At 38.9% G+C, this 16,479-nt stretch overlaps 1 protein-coding gene across 1 annotated transcript in view; it reads left to right on the forward strand.

The window, feature by feature from the left end:
* Nucleotides 1–16,479, forward strand: part of WDR12 (WD repeat domain 12) — a gene marked incomplete in the record, with an annotated part of 668,024 nt that overhangs the window by 43,065 nt on the left and 608,480 nt on the right. The window contains 2 exon segments of the mRNA XM_044075093.1: nt 523–617; nt 13,356–13,450. Of these exon segments, the coding sequence (XP_043931028.1) occupies nt 523–617; nt 13,356–13,450 (190 nt within the window).

Raw genomic sequence — 16,479 nt, forward strand, 5'->3', positions numbered from 1 at the left:
CATATGAGTACAGTAGCTATATTAATGTACAGTGAAAGATACTGGTCATTGCAGAGACAAACTAGCCATTATAAGGGCTCACGAACATTCCACAGTCTTTTCAGTGGCAGATGGGAATTTGTCTTTTTTTCTTTAGTTTCATGATGGCTTATAGGAGGGCATTTCCTATATTATTTAAGGCACACAAGATCAGGTTGACTTTAGTGATCTCTACAAGAATACTCAATGTTCGTTTAGCAGTGTTGTATGATCTTTTGGGGATATTGAATAAATAAGAAATATCCTTCCAGTAGAGCCTTATAGTAACTAATTTGACCTTTTGCTTCTTAAAACAACAGATGTTTGCATCTCAAATATCACTTGATGAGGGCAGCTGGAGAAAAGGATAAAATACAATACTGGAAAAGTTGTTTGATTAACTCAGTAAGTTGAAATGAATGTTTGACAAATTGTGGTATGTTGCCTGTAGTAAATATACAGTTTTCCTTTTTAATTTTTTTTTCTGTTTCCTTCCATTTGCAGGTATTCAGTTGATGATGTGCCTTTCTCAGTCCCAGCTTCATCTGAAGTTACACACCTTGGCAATTTGATCAACAAACTCTTGGAAGCAAAGGATGGTAAGCATTAGTGCGTTTAATAACGCTGTAAACTCGGCATAAGAAAATCTGCACTGCTACATTCCTCCACAGTATAGCCCATTAACTAACCCTTTAACTACATATAGTGCTATTTGTAGTCTTAATTCTCAAAAATCCCTCGACCAGGGTGGAAGGTCAGCTTGCTTGTTTCAAACCAGTTTATGCTCACAGATAACAAACTTTTACTCAACGCAAGCAATACTGTTTGTGAGCCGTGCAGATGTGTAATACACATGAAGGTCTCACTCTCACAAAAGTCATGGACTGTGAAGAAAATGCGCAACCACTACACTCTTGCACCAATCTACACTAAAATATCTTATGCTGAGGCTGTAAAAAAATTACCAGAGCTTTCTAGACCTGCAAACACTAGGTCTCCATGAAAATCTAGCACCAAATCACCTTCAGGCACACTTTTTTTAGCAGTGACATCTCAAGAGGTAAATTGTCTCAGATCTACTGCACAACATCACTGTACAAGTCAAAAATACTCTAGTGACTGTGTAGTCAGGTACACATATCTCATTTTGCTAGGCTGGACACAAGGTAGTGGTGAGTTGCCTTTCAGGTGCCAGGATCTTTGATAGCTCAAGGACCCTGAAGGCCCTTTTACGTAACAAGTATGATTATGAGATGGTGATTTGTGTGTGTGTGTGTGTGTGTGTGTGTGTGTGTGTGTGTGTGTGTGTGTGTGTGTGTGTGTTTGTGGGGGGGGGCGCGAGTGACTTGGGTGCAAAGCTCTGAGCAGTATGTAGAGAGTTGTGTCAGAACTCTGCGTGCATGTCACAAATGCTGGTAATACTCTGGTTATGAGTGAAATTTTTGTTTTGCCAAGAATGATTCCTAGGTACAAAAAAGACAATTGGTGCCATTTGTGGTGGGGAGGTCCACTATGTTCCAACATGGGACGAAATGCTCAACAGTCCGACTTTATTTTTAAATGATGGCCTACATCTCTCATTCTAAGACTTCTGCATACCGATTAAAGCCTTATTTGCCCCCATAGTGTGTTTTAGGCAGAAATTTAGCTAGCATCCTAACATAACTAATGTATAAAATCCAAAACAGGATCACATTAAGGTGGCTGTGCTCCGTGCCTGAAGTTTCAGAGGTAAACAGCCCAACCTTGAGGCTGTCCTGCATTTAGAATGTATCCATATGTTTGTAATTACTAAAACTTCATTAAATATTCAGAAAGCAGGTGTGATGGTGGGAGGTATTGCCAGCTATGCCAGGAGAAGTGTGGCAGTGGATGTTTAACATATGCCAGCATAGCTAGCTGGAGTTTTGGAAAGAATTCAGTCCTTTGTATATCAAACTCATTTGTACATTTGCTTGTATTGAAAATGTATTTGTAAAGCTAAACATATTGAAAATGTACCAACAGTGGGTCCTGTTGGACAGAAAAAATACACCTGTATGTTAGACTGCATTGTAATGGGCCAGCTAACTTTGAAAAATAGGCTGAAATTAAATTACCTGGTTTAGGCCATAAAGATTATGTCTTAAAGTTCTGATGCAGCCAAAGATGACATATCTGTGAAAACCAGGACTAGGAATCCTACTGTATTGTCCTCTGGGGTGAACTAATTGGTACCCTGGAAAGGTGAAGTTTTTAAATGTTTTTTATAGTTTGCAGATGCTATAGCACATCTCAGCAAAGCTCTGTTTGTATGGTAACACATATGTGCTAAATTCTGGTTCAGTTTCTAAGAAAGGGGGTAGTGTGGGAACTAGAGTCAGATGACCAGATGTATGTGATGTTGTTCTGCAATCCAACAGCAAAATGATGTTTTAATACTAAATGATACAAGTTTCAGAGCAGTCTGTTTTTGAAACCTGACAAGGAAGGATCACTCACCCATTTCATCTTGCCTTGCTTTGCTTTAGTAAATAACCAGGGAATAGTAGTAATTTATATCAGTCAGGAAACTATAGTGAGATTAGTTACGTACTGTTTTTTTGTGCCTGTTGTGAATCTTTTATCCATCTGTTATTTTAAATATTTCCTGTGATGAAACTCTGGTGTTTATTGTAAATAAATATTTAGTATTTTCATCTTCTTTTATTATTAAATATATTTAAACTTTTTTCTTTGTGGTTGGTCTTTTAGAGAATAGTTTAACCTTTGAGAGTACTTATATTTATTTGACACTGGCCACTCCTGAAAGCCTTGTTGCTTTGGATAAACGCTACTATTAGTATTAATTTTACTCGGTATAATTATGTACACTTATAAGAGCTTTAGAGTAGCTGGCTTTGGAGTTTTCTGGTGGCAGTACCTACCTTATAGTCTGGGCAGAGGGGGGTATAGCTAGTAAATCTACGCCAACCTTTTCACAAGTGTGTGTGTGTGTGTGTGTGTGTGTGTGTGTGTGTGTGTGTGTGTGTGTCTGAGAGAGAGAAAATCAAATCTCAGAGTGTGTGTCAGCTATTTGGAGCAGGGACACGGAGCATTGGTTTCACAGAGAGGGTGGTGGAGGACTTTGCTTGGAACACTTAGCTGAGGATTCAACTTTACAGCTGTCAGTGGGGGGTCTTACTTGGGGCCTGTATAGAGAGAAAAACCCAGCCCCAGGATGGGAGTGTGTTCTCTGTGTGCTTTTAAGGGAAATCGGTGGTGTTGTGGTAGCGTTGTCGCCTCGCAGTAAGACGTCCTGTTTGATTCTCAGCTAAAGCGTCTTCTGTGTGGAGACATGCGTGAATGGGCGTACCTTCGTTGAAGGTTGTACGTCAGGGCTGGCAACTCGGTACATAAAAATCTACTGCCAATCATTAGCGGACCGGAGTTCCGCTGTGGCGACCTCTAACCGGGAAAAGCCGAAAGATGTAACAACAACAACAACATGCTTGGTGCAGAGAGCTGCATCTGGAAATACTGTGTACATCTATTTTTGTTGCAAGTGAAGGTCTCTTTCCTGTCAGTGGTGAGGATTAAGACTCCTTGATTACTGTCACAGAGCAGGGACGTCACATCTAGGTTTTGTGCTTACCATAGTTTCAAACCCGTTGGTAACTGCAATGGCATCAACATATTTATTGGGGACCATATCATCTTTAGACAGATTACCAGAGAGTCATACACAGAACTCTTTGAGCTCCAAATTGCAGTAAACAGGACCAGCTCTCAGTTTATAGCCTGTTATAACTGCTGCTTCCCTGAAAATCATATAAGCTTCCTAAATGTACTTAACGACATCTGCATAAACAAAACTCAGTTGTTTTGGGAGATTTCAATAAACTGCAATACATATACCTCCATTGTAAATGTACACGAGAGCTTAATTGAAAATTCTCTGAATCAGATTAAAAAAAACTACTATAAAACACATAATATTCTTGGCCTGGTTCCTATGAATATAGCTTCTTCATGTACTATTCTCTGGTATCTCATTCCATGTTTAAGTTGGATCGTAAACTGGTGACCTTTACCTTCCAAATCTCTAGTTTATTAATATTAAAAATCTTTTCAGTCTTGACCCACAACAACTTGATTTTGTCTGTGGTAGATCCTGTGCAATGAATGTGGTGAAATTTATAAGGGTAACACAAGTTTTTGACAGTGGTCATGCTGTTAATGTGTTTGACACCGTCCTCCGTGCTAGCATATTTAGTACCTTAATGCATAATGTATAGATCCCTATCCAGTAAGATGGATAACAAATTGGCTAAAAGAGAGTACATACACAGTAGGGGGTAGCTAGGGCCTCATCAGAGAGTAAGAAGATGATCAGTGGTGTCCTACAGGGCTCATTGCTGGGATCTGTTTATTTTCAGCATTCACTTTTCTGAACTTCAGACTATGAACCAATAACTTTGGGTAACATGTTTGCAGACATTTGCAAACTGGGACTCGTTGTCAAGTTCCCTTCTGATGTCCAAGCCCCTCAGAAAGAACTTGCATTCATAAATGCATGCTGAAGTGAACACTGGCTGAGATGCTGAAATGTGCAATATTGTCATATTTGTTTGACACCCACCTTCTACCAGAGTATAACATGGAAAACATCCTGCTCCATAATAAGAATGTTCTCTTGGTTGTTAAAAGACCTTAGCACTTTGGTTGATAATTCCCTCTCCTTTTATCATTATGTAACCGCACTAGTCAGAAAGTCCTTCTACTTAGTACTGCTGATTTGCTAAATGAATGTATCCATATCTAAAGAGGTCATTGTCCCCTTATGTTAATTATTGATTAGGGCAGTTATTGAGTATGCTGTTTCCTTTGGGATGCATCTTGCCAAACATGTCAAGTAACTAAAAAACACAGAGGTTCCTAAGAAGATCACTGGCTTAAAAACCCTAAGTTACCAGAAAAGACTGGAAGCATTGTTACTCTATTCTGTGTCCTTTAGACTGTTGAGGGAGATTGGTGCTTTGCCTTCCATGCCATTAGGTATCCATTGGTCTTGTATCTCTTTTATGTCCACAAATCAAATAGGCTTACAGATACCAGAACCAGCGAACTAAATCTTCATCAGCAAACTAATTAAACACAGTAATGAGATAGGTTCATAATGCAGTGCCTTCCCCATTTTTGGACTAGACTCCCACTGCAAATTATGCAGTGTGATACCTTGTTTCTTCAAATGGTAATTGGATGATTGGATGGGTTTTCAGAAATTCACTTCTGGCTCAGCAGGCCTAGCTCTCCTTGAGAAAAGGAGGTATGGTGTAAGGGAGGGTACTGTCAAGGTATAATTGGTTGCAGGACTCCGTTGCCTTGTACTTTGTATGATTTAGTTATATGCAGGTCATACCCTGAAAAGAAGGTAATGATTAAATATATAAACATGTATTGTGAAATGTCAAGCCATTTTCAGCCACTTTAGCTGAGATAGACGCTCATTTCTACAGCATTCAACACTTGGTACTGGCTTTCCACATAAATTTAAGACTTTAAGCTTTGCCTTTGAAAAAGTTAAACCAAGTTCAAAAATAAAAACTTTGTAAGTAATGGCTTCTACTAAAGAAAAGGTGCAACAGACAAGAGGATGGGTATTTAATTCTGATATTTTGGGAGACTGCATGGAGTAGTAGCTTAGCGTGGCTAAGCTACAGTTAAATAATGGGGTGTAAGAAGTAACTTTAGAATCTATTCATGTTTGTTTTTGTTTTTCATATATTGGTCACTTTCAAGGCTATTTTAGTAGTATCTTTTTTCTGAATATGGCAACTATATTCTCAGCCTGTCTCAAGTAGGCAGTAAACTTTATGAACAGTCTTTCCGGCATATCCCAGACTTCTTTGAGACAATTAAAAATCTGTATAGATTTCATCTTTAGGATAAAATTCATCAGTTAACTGTGTACAAACACAACTTTAGAAAATAGATCACATTCACAAATTTTCTTTGTTGGCAATTCATTCACAGGTGAATTCTCCATAATTCATTAGAAGCCTATTTAGATTGTTCATATAGAGTGCAATGAAAAAGTATTTGCCTCCTTCCTGATTTCTTATTTTTTGCATGTTTGTCACACTTAAATGATTTAGATCATCAAACAAATTTAAATATTAGACAAATATTCGACAAAGATAACCCAAGTAAACACAAAATGCAGTTTTTAAGTGATGATTTTATTTATTAAGGGGAAAAAAACTATCCAAACCTACATGGGCCTATGTGAAAAAGTAATTGCCCCCCCTTGTTAAATCATGAAGTAACTGTGGTTAATCACATTTTTGGGAAAGCTTGAGTTCAATTTCTCTAGCCCCACCCAGGCCTAATTACTGCCAGACCTCTTGAATCAAGAGATCCTTTAAATAGAACCTGTCAGACAAAGTGAAGTAGGCCAAAAGATCCCAAAAAGGAAGACATCATGCTGCGATCTAAAGAAATTCTGGAACAGATGAAAAACAAAGTAATTGACATCTATCAGTCTGGAAAAGGTTACAAAGTTGTTTCTAAAGCTTTGGGACGCCAGCGAACCACGGTGAGAGCCATTCTGCACAAATGGAGAAAACATGGAACAGTGGTGAACCTTTCCAGGAATGGCCAGCCTACAAAAAATTACCCCAAGAGCGCAGCAACGACTCATCCAAGAGGTCAGAAAAAAAACAGAACATCTAAAGAACTGCAGGCCTCACTTGCCTCAGTTAAGGTTGGTGTTTATGACTCAACTGTAAGAAAGAGACTGGGCAAAAATGGCATGCATGGCAGAGTTGCAAGGCAAAAACCACTGCTGACCAAAAAGAACATGAAGGCTCATCTTACTTTTGCCAAAAAGCATCTTGATGATCCTAAAGACTTTTGGGAAAATATTCTGTGGACTGACTAAACAAAAATTTAACTTTTTGGGAGGTGTGTGTCCTGTTACATCTGGCATAAAAGTAACACCGCATCTGAAAAAGAACATCATGCCAATAGTCAAACATGGTGGTAGTGTGATGGTCTGGGGCAGCTTTGCTGCTTCCAGATGTGGACGACTTGCTGTGATTGATGGAACAATGAATTCTGCTCTCACCAAAAAATCCTGCAGGAGAATGTCCGGCCAGCAGTTCATGACCTCACTTGAGTTCTGCAGCAGGACAATGATATAAAACACACCAGCAAGTCCACCTCCGAATGGCTTAAAAAAAAAAAAATGAAGGTTTTGGAGTAACCTAGTCTAAGTTTGGACTTGAATCCAGTTGAGATGCTGTGGCATGACCTTAAAAAGGAGGCTCAACCTCTGAAACCATCCAATATGGCTGAATTAAAACAATTCTGCACAGAAGAGTGGGCCAAAGTTCCTCAACAGCGATGTGAAAGACTCCTTGCCAGTTATCACACACACTTGATTCCAGTTGCTGCCGCTAAGGGTGGCACAACCAGTTATTAAGTTTAGGGGCAATTACTTTTTCGCATAGGGCCATGTAGGTTTTGATAGTTTTTTTTTTTTCCTTAATAAATAAAATCATCACTTAACTGCATTTTTTGTTTACTTGGGTTATCTTTGTCTAATATTTAAATATGTTTGATGATCTGAAAGATTTAAGTGTGACAAACATGCAGAAAAAAATAAGAAGTCAGGAAGGGGCTAATACTTTTTCATTGCACTGCAGCAAAGCATTTTTTTATTCCACCAAGACTTTTGTCACACACACACACACACACACACACACACACACACACACACACACACACACACACACACACGCACTTTTTCATTTTCTACTTCTTATTGCACAATACACAAAACATATTTAAACTCTTACAGCAATTGTCTTGTTTGAGGAACTTCCTGTAGTTTCCCTTATACCCAGCTCATTAATGGGAACAGTTAAGCAGGTCAGAAAGAAGTACAATGTTAATTTATTGTTCTGTTCAAAGCTGTACCTTCTGTAGCCAAGATGTCACAATTAGCAGTTTGTTAAACCACACTTTCTTTATTTCAACAGACTGCTTTTACCAGTAGTTGTTATAGCAATAACCCACGCCTGGGTGTGGGTAATGCTGGATTTACCCACGGTTGGTGTGGTTTGGTCCCGAGGGCGAAGCCCGAGGGACCAAACAAAGACAACCGTGGGTAAATCCAGCATTACCCACACCCAGAAGTGGGTTATTGCTATTATACAATGACATTATTTTAAGAAAAGAAATAATTACTTTTCTTAAATAATGGCATTGTATAATGCCTCTTTGCTGCCCTTCCGCAGCTGTCTGGTGTTCCGTGGCAGTTCTGATACATCAGAGCTGTGGGCAAAAGCAACGGAGAACGCAAGATCTCCGTTGCTTTTTACTGTCTTGCTATGTTAAATGGGTTTAACATAGCGAGACAGGTTAAAATAAGCAACGGAGATCTCCGCTGCTTATTTTAAAGCTGTCTTGCTATGTTAAACTCATTTAACATAGCGAGACAGGTTAAAAAAAAAGCAACGGAGATCGCAAGATCTCCGTTTTACATTGTGTCGCTATGTTAAAGGAGTTTAACATAGCGAGACAGCTTTAAAAAAAGCAACGGAGATCTGCGTTGCTTTTTTTAAACCTGTGTCGCTATGTTAAACTCTTTTAACATAGCGAGATTAGTAGCTTATACTAACGGAAAAAGTCTGGGCGACCGGACCTTTTTCCGTTAGTATATTGAGGGATTTACAACGGGCACGCTGGTTGGGCTGGCCAATCAGCGTGCACGTTTTAGAGGAGGCATTGTATAATTGTACATGTATTTCATGAAGCATTTCAAATATTCACTGCCAGACCCTTTTTAACTTATTTTGTTGAGCTGCAGAAATTCACAACAGATTTCCTTTGTGCTTTTTTGACATGTCGTAATCAAGTTTGAATAGCAATACTTTACAATTCATTGAACCAATTTTTGCAGTTTGAAAATTCAACACAGTTTTGACATGCTTGTGATTTGCTTTAGTAATTTCTCTCAAGCACATGCTTCATACTGCAACATTTTCTTAATGTAGTTCATTCAACAACTTAGTACATTCATTATGCAGATATTTTGATAAACAGCCTTTTAGAAATTTACTATACAATTGATTTAGTAAACAGACTTTCAGCAGTTTCTCATTACCCTATGAAAATATTCAACATCACTCATCATTCTGGCACTGCTTTCCATATTACACAATACTTTAAAACTTGGTTTAATAAATATTTCCCTTTGTCAGAGCCTATTTGCTCTTCACTTCCAGTTCATTGCAGACTGAACATTTTACAATCGTTTGCCACAAGCCACTTTGCAAAAAAAAAAAAAAAAAATCACAGAGTACTATTTATCACGCTTTACTTTATTTTTGCTCAAAACCAAATGAAGAAACTCTGTGCCAAACGACACCTAAAAAAGGTGGCAACTCGAAAAGAACTATGACAAGCACTGTAAGAAGTCCAGAGAGCACCAAGAAGTAGAAGTAAAAATTAACTGTTTGTTTCAATGCAATCCTGAACACATTAACTGACTCGCCACTGCATTTTCATACGTATAGACAGGACATCATCGGGTATCGGGCAACCTACCCACAATTCTTTAAATATACTTGCAGTTAATTAACCCTAGTTACCAAATCACCATTTAAAAAGACAGTTTAGAATAAAACATTTTAAAATAACAAATTTCAAATCACCGATCCAAAACACATCTAAACGATTAAAAGTATTGCTAAAAAATCTTCATATTACAAATACAGAGATTTTTTAGCAGTGCTTTTAATTGTTTGTCTTAAAAAGTACACACGGTAGCAAAACATGCAGACTGAAAACTGACTTTAAAAAAAAAAGTTAAATGCAGAAACAGTCAATTCTTCTACTTGGATGTATTATGTAGCAGTCTGCAAACTTTGTATTGATTGTTTTTAATAAGGGATAGGCTTTATCTTTGGCAGGAGTTTGAAGGCCTTGCGTAATCCTTCAAGGACTGTGTAGTTAGTAGAGACTCCATACTCCCAGTTTGCCAAACCAAATGACTGCACACATTCTAGAAGTTTCTGTATGCGAATGATGCAACACCGAAGCAGTCCTGATTATCGGAGTTCTCCAGGAAGATTGTAGACTAACAATCTTGAAAAAAAGGCAGCAAAATTCTGTTTATCAGTATCTGTGAAGCAAAAAGACTACACACAAAAATAATCTGGTACACTCCAGCTAGCACAAAGCATCAGCAAGCCTGCAGACTTAACACAGTTGTGGTCCGATTCAATGTTGTGGGCACCATAAGCATGGTTGCAAGCAAAAAGACCAAATACCAGGTAAATCTGAATACATTTCACTGTGCTTGGTATAAGACAAAAAAACATGCACGAGATAAAATAGTGGCCATTATTGCATGTGAAGCTGTTATTGTCGAATGCCATTGCTGGATTTAAAAACTGCAAGAAGCCAAAAGGTATATCCACAATATAGCAGAAACAGTCACTCTGTGGGACGATTCCCCAGCAGTTGAAATATACATGAGCAGTGTTGAAAATGTAGCTTTTTTTGTTGTCTTTTGGCTTTTCCCAGTTAGGGGTCGCCACAGCGGAACTCCGGTCCGCTAATGATTGGCAGTAGATTTTTACGTGCCGAGTTGCTGGCCCTGACGCACAACCTTCAACGAAGGAATGCCCATTCACGCATGTCTCCACACAGAAGACGCTCTAGCTGAGAATCGAGCAGGGCAAATGTAGCTTAAGAACACTAAATGCACAGCTGCTAGTTGTGCACAGTTATTTATTTTATTGATTTGGAAGGATAGGGTGCTGCTCAACTAAAGACCATTTTCAGGCCCACCTCAGTTTGCAGAGTACAGTAGTTAAAACAAACAAAACATCAGTTGCAAATGCATACACAAATGGTAAAATGTACAATTTTGACTATAGCATAGTAATGGTTAAAGGAAAACCTAGGGAGTAACAGCAGTGGGGATTGGAATCGTGTGATAACAGTGATGAAGCTATAAAACATATGTACAGATTTTGACCAGCAGTTGGTAAGAAGATAGATTAAAATGTACCTGAGATTGTCTTGGACAGACAATGGCCATCTTGGATTCACTTAAAAGTGTAAGAAGAGTAACAAGTGCATATTGCAGCAGCTAAGTTTCAGTTCTACATCCATTCATTTTTTTAAGCAACTTGTCTTTGTGATGGTCATAGTGGTATTAAGCTCAGCGATGTATATCAGACTTCTGTGTTCCTAGCGTCAGTCTTCAGTGTATTCTATGAGATCCTTAGACATTCCCAGCCAAGCTGGTGATAGTATTTCCTCCAGTGTGTCTTGCATCTGCTTTGAGGCCTTCTCCAAATGTGCTGTCCTCTGTTATCCTTCTATGAGTAGCCATCCTGGAAGCATCCTCATAAGTAGCCAAAAAACACCTTTTGCTTTCAACACGTGGAGCAGTGGCAATAGATGCGGATGGACATATAAATTGACTGGCAAATTGCGAGTGTCATCCTGTGACTAAGGTCTTGTTTCACTGACACACTCCAGTATAACCCATGCAGTTCTGTAATCACTGTACCCATCCACTTGTTGGTTTCCCATTTTCTTTCACTTGTGGAGAAGGCAGAAGATACTTTCTCTCCTTCACTTGAGGTAGCCCCTCCCCCCACCTGCAGTGGGTAGTTCACTCTCTTATTCTGGTAGTGCTGATCTTCATGCCAGCTGCTTTACACTCTGCAGCAAATTGTTCTAATACACTCTGGAAATCATTCTTTTGAGACATCTGGGATATCATCTTAAACCCTTACAACCCCAGATTGGCTACTCTCCACACCCTGGTATCTTTTGCATGAATGTAACAAACGTGTTGAAAGACAATCCTTTTGTGGACACCTTTACTAACCTGTAACATATTCGCATTAATGCTGAGAATGTGGACATTGCTCTTGAGCACTGAAACACTGGTAGCAGATGACACTTTGCAGTTGTGCTGGAACATGTACTTCCTACAGAACTTTCTAGGTACAATGCCTTTCCAAGTCTCAAGACATAAGTAAGCAGTAATGGCAAACTACACCCTCTCCCACTGTCTTTCCAAGGTTAAAGAGCAGATCCATTGTTATATGATCATGACAGAAACCACATTGCTCCTCTCAAATCAGTGGCTTGACTGCTGAATGAAGCTTCCTTTGCAATATACTGGCATATGGTTTTCCAAGGAGACTGAATATGGTCCCTCTCTAAGTAGAGCACACCTCCATGTCTCCTTTTAATTTAAACAGGGACACTATCTCATTTTACTAGTCTTGGGGTACTGTTCCAGCATTGTAGGCAACACTGAAAAGTTGTTTTGGCCACAAAACCCAACTGCGTCTTTGCCTTGAGCATTTCAAGAAGTATCTCTCCCACTCCTGCAGGTCTTGCCCCAACAGAACTGTTTAATTGTCACCGTGACATCACCTACTGAAATGTAATAAAGTCCACCACACATCTTTAAATACTTTTCAATTAGTACTTTAGGAATATGTTTGGATCACATTCTGTCACCTTTTTCTGTCTTTGAGATGCTAAGGATGTCTTTATTACAAAGCTTTGTGTGTTTTCTGCCTTTTATTTCCATTTCATTGTGTAGAATCTATTCATCTTTATGCATATATTCATAATATTTCCAGTTCACTATTAGAATGTACATCTCTATCCTATGTGTCTGTAAACATGGCAAAACCATAATCAGTGTTATGGGACATAGTTGTGTGCCATTTAGGACTATCAGAATACAGTTATCCCAAAAAAGGCAGTACAGAGAGGAGTTTTTAAGGGTTATTCGCAAAACAGTTTAATAAAACTGTTATTTTCTGATTTGCATATGTGCAAAGTAAGCATGAGTAATCAGGGAAGTGGTGTTTGTGTCATTTGTAGTGATTTGTTATTAAAAGGCTCATCTGAAGGCTAAATTAATTGTATAAAAGTAGCCATGTTTTAATAGAAGATTGACTATATTACAACTTGGTGATTTTTGCTTTTATATACTGTATTATTTAAGAGAAATGTGTGAAACTTATTTTATACACAGTGCATTGATTAATTGGATTCCTGTATAAATTATTTTCTTTTTTAAAATAATCTGTGCATTTCCTTCCAGCAGGAACATTCTCAAAGGTGATTTGAAAGACACTTTGCTAATAGGTTACCTTATCAAAGGTTATGTTGAAAAACACTTTTGGAGATTTTTTTTCTTTTTAGCTTTTGGTTCACTAAAGGTATGTGTGAGTTTTGAGGTTTATATATTTAAAAGTAGCAAATGTATTTACTCATACCTGCTGTAAACAGTTAACACAGGTAGATGTGGATTTTTTTTTCAACAGAGGACCACAGTCATGTGGAGTTTGACTTTCTCATTAAGGGTCAGTTTCTGCGGCTTCCTTTGGCCAAACACATGGAACTGGAACACATTTCCACAGTAAGTTTTTTTTTTCGTCTTATAATTCAGGTTGTATGGAATGTAATGAAAATGGCAGATGTGTTTCACTAACTAATACACAACAAAATACAATGTTACTACTCCTAAATATAATGATATGGGGTCCTTGTGCATTGAGAAACTTATACATATCTTACTATGCTTTTAATGCAGTATATCATGTGTGATTAACACTTAAGAGCCTAATACTTTAGGAATAATTTAGGAAGCCTTTGTCCTTGTCCATCCAGTTTCAGAAAGTTATTAATCTGGAGTCTTCTGTCATCACACTTGCATGGTGGAGTATCTCTCTCTCTCTCTCTCTCTCTCTGTGGTGGAAGTCTGTGGCCTTGGCATGTGGTGGAATGAGTATACTGAAAAATATATTTGATTTAAAAAGTACTATTTTGAGAAAAAGCATAATGCTTATTGCCGACAGTTTGAGACTTGCACTTGGAATTGGACACTGTTTACTTTGAGAGACGCGTACTTCTGTATTGCTGGTTCAGATTCTTTTCATTATAGGTTTGTTAGCCAGTATCTCTAAACATGTCTGATTTTTGCCTTCATGTGGTACTCTTGTATTTTTCTTCCTAGGTTTGTCTGCATAGGTAGCTGTAATCAAAGTCTGTGATAATATTAAATATGGTGCTAAGGCAGGAACAACAGTGTGTTGTTTTGTATAAGATGCATTTTCTATTACTACTTAACTAATAGTTTATTTCTTTTCCCTGGTTAACTTTCTTTGAAATACTACTTTTACTTAAAGTAAAATGAAATGATACTATTGATATCTGAAATCATCCATTTTATCTCATTAGTTTGGACTATCTTGATGATATATTAGATTGATATACTTTAAGGGTCACTATGGACAGAACCTGAAAAAAATCTAATCCTAGCTTGATGTTTCATAGGATTATAGGAGATTACTAGGCTGTCGACATTGAGGTAATTTTAAACATAGCTGTTTCAACCCAGTGTAATAGAGAAGTACTAGTCAATACCCAAGATTGCATTTAGTGATGACTGCCCATGTTTAGGAGGGTTTTGGGCACTATCTGTGGTAAGAATGTATGGTGCCTGTCCACTCATCCAGGTTCCTCTTGAACAGTGTCCCAGAAATGTTCTGTTTCACATGAATTGGTAGTCTGTTCCAAGGATGTGGCAGTCGCTGGGAGATAAATCTGTCCCTCCAGCATATCCTATTTAAGTCACAAGCCATATTTGAGTCCCTGGAATGGGTGGCGCTATACCCATTTTATTTATGGATATGCAGTAAGTTCATTAGGTTTGGGTCTTGGGTTGTTCTGTATGCCAGGCATATGTCTCCCCTAAGAAGTCAATATGATATGGAGTATAATGACAAGGGTTTTAGTCGGTCCATGTAAGGCATATGCTGGAGGCCCTTAATCTTCTTTGTTTGAGGTTTCTGTAATTTCTGTAGGTGCTTAGTATGGTATATACCGAATGGGGTAGTGTACTCAATTATAGGCCAGATAAGTGCTGAGTATAAGAGGGTTAAAACTTCTTTTGCTGTTGAGATGATGCTTTTACTAATCAAGTGAACTACATGGAAAGCTTTTTTACAGTGGTAGACACGTGGTGGTCGAAGTTAAGGTTGCGGTCAACCTTTGATCCCAGGTCCCTTACCACTTCATGGGCACTTAAGGTGTTATTGATTTAATAGTGTGAAGGGACATTATTTGTGCTGAAGGGAATGGTGATGCATTTCTTTGCATTCATTTTGAGACTGTAACTAATACACCAGTTGTTGGTCTGTGTGAGACCTTCCTGGAGTGTACTGCCCTCATTTGGGGATTCAGTGATTGCATGTAGTTTGTAGTCGTCTGCAAACTTGGTCAGCCACAACCTTTTAGTTTGACCTGAACTTCTGAGAAGTGTATACCAAACGGTAAGGGGCCCAGCACTGACCCCTGTGGCACCCCACTGGTAACAGGTCTGCTGGTTGATGTGGTGTCACCCAGGGTGTATCTGGTTTGTGAGCCATTTGGCAACCCATCTTACAATGAAGGGGTTTACATTCAGTTTGCAAAGTTTTTCGGTAGTGCCTGAATGTAGGATTGTGTCAAAAGCCTTTGCCAAATCGAGGTATGCTGTGTGCACAGATTTGCCCCCATCAGTGGCCTTGGACACACTTTCAAAGAAATCCACCTGATTTAACAGGCACAGGATCTGCTCTTCATGAATCGAAATTGGGTAGGATCCAGGGTTTGAAGGTCACCCATGTCTTTATCAGGCCCATAATGATATGTTCCTTGGCCTTGCAGATGAGGCTGGTCAGGCTTATGAGACTGTAATTCTCCGGTTCTGCTGCTAGGCCACCTTTGTGGAGGAGAATAACAGTAGCTGTTCTCCATTCTGCAAGAACAAAGCCTGTTAGGCTATGATTGAAAAGGGTCCTTAGTGGTGATGCTAGTTCATGATCTGATGCTATCTGTGTCATTACTCATCACGGATGGGTCTTGGATCTGACCTCTGATCTGAGCCGGCAGCTGATGGACAGATCCAGAGCTTAGGCTCCTCCCCTTCCCATAACCCCTGCTGACCAGTAACCCCCAGGTCTTGTTTGCCGCTGAACGCATAGGTCATGATCCGGGCTCGAGCGTCCTCCTGTTAGATAAGCAACTGTTTTTATTCCCTATTTTGAGTGAGTGAAAGTGGTGTTTTTCGTTCGGTCTTAGTTCTCCTTCCCTCCCATAGCTGCTTTGTTTGTGTAAGGGTGCCTATTTCTCCCTTTCTTAGTTTTGGGTTTCTTCCACCCTTTTTTTTTTTTTTTTTTTTTTTCCCTACCGTTAAAAAATAAATAAACTTCTATTTTCTTAACTAGTGTGCGTGTTTGGTGTGTGATGTCTGATAAACCTTCAGGTTTTAAAAGATGCTAGTCATGCAGTCAGAAAATGCCTCATTCCGACGTTCACAAGGAGTGTGTTTACTGTTTGGGAGAGCCTCACCTGGAGGTTCAATGTGACATTTGTGCGACATTCACCCCTAGGGCTCTCACAGAG

The sequence above is a fragment of the Protopterus annectens genome, chromosome 6.part0 (genome assembly GCF_019279795.1).
Source record: "Protopterus annectens isolate FY-2018-M chromosome 6.part0, PAN1.0, whole genome shotgun sequence".
In the NCBI taxonomy this organism is placed as follows: domain Eukaryota; kingdom Metazoa; phylum Chordata; order Ceratodontiformes; family Protopteridae; genus Protopterus; species Protopterus annectens.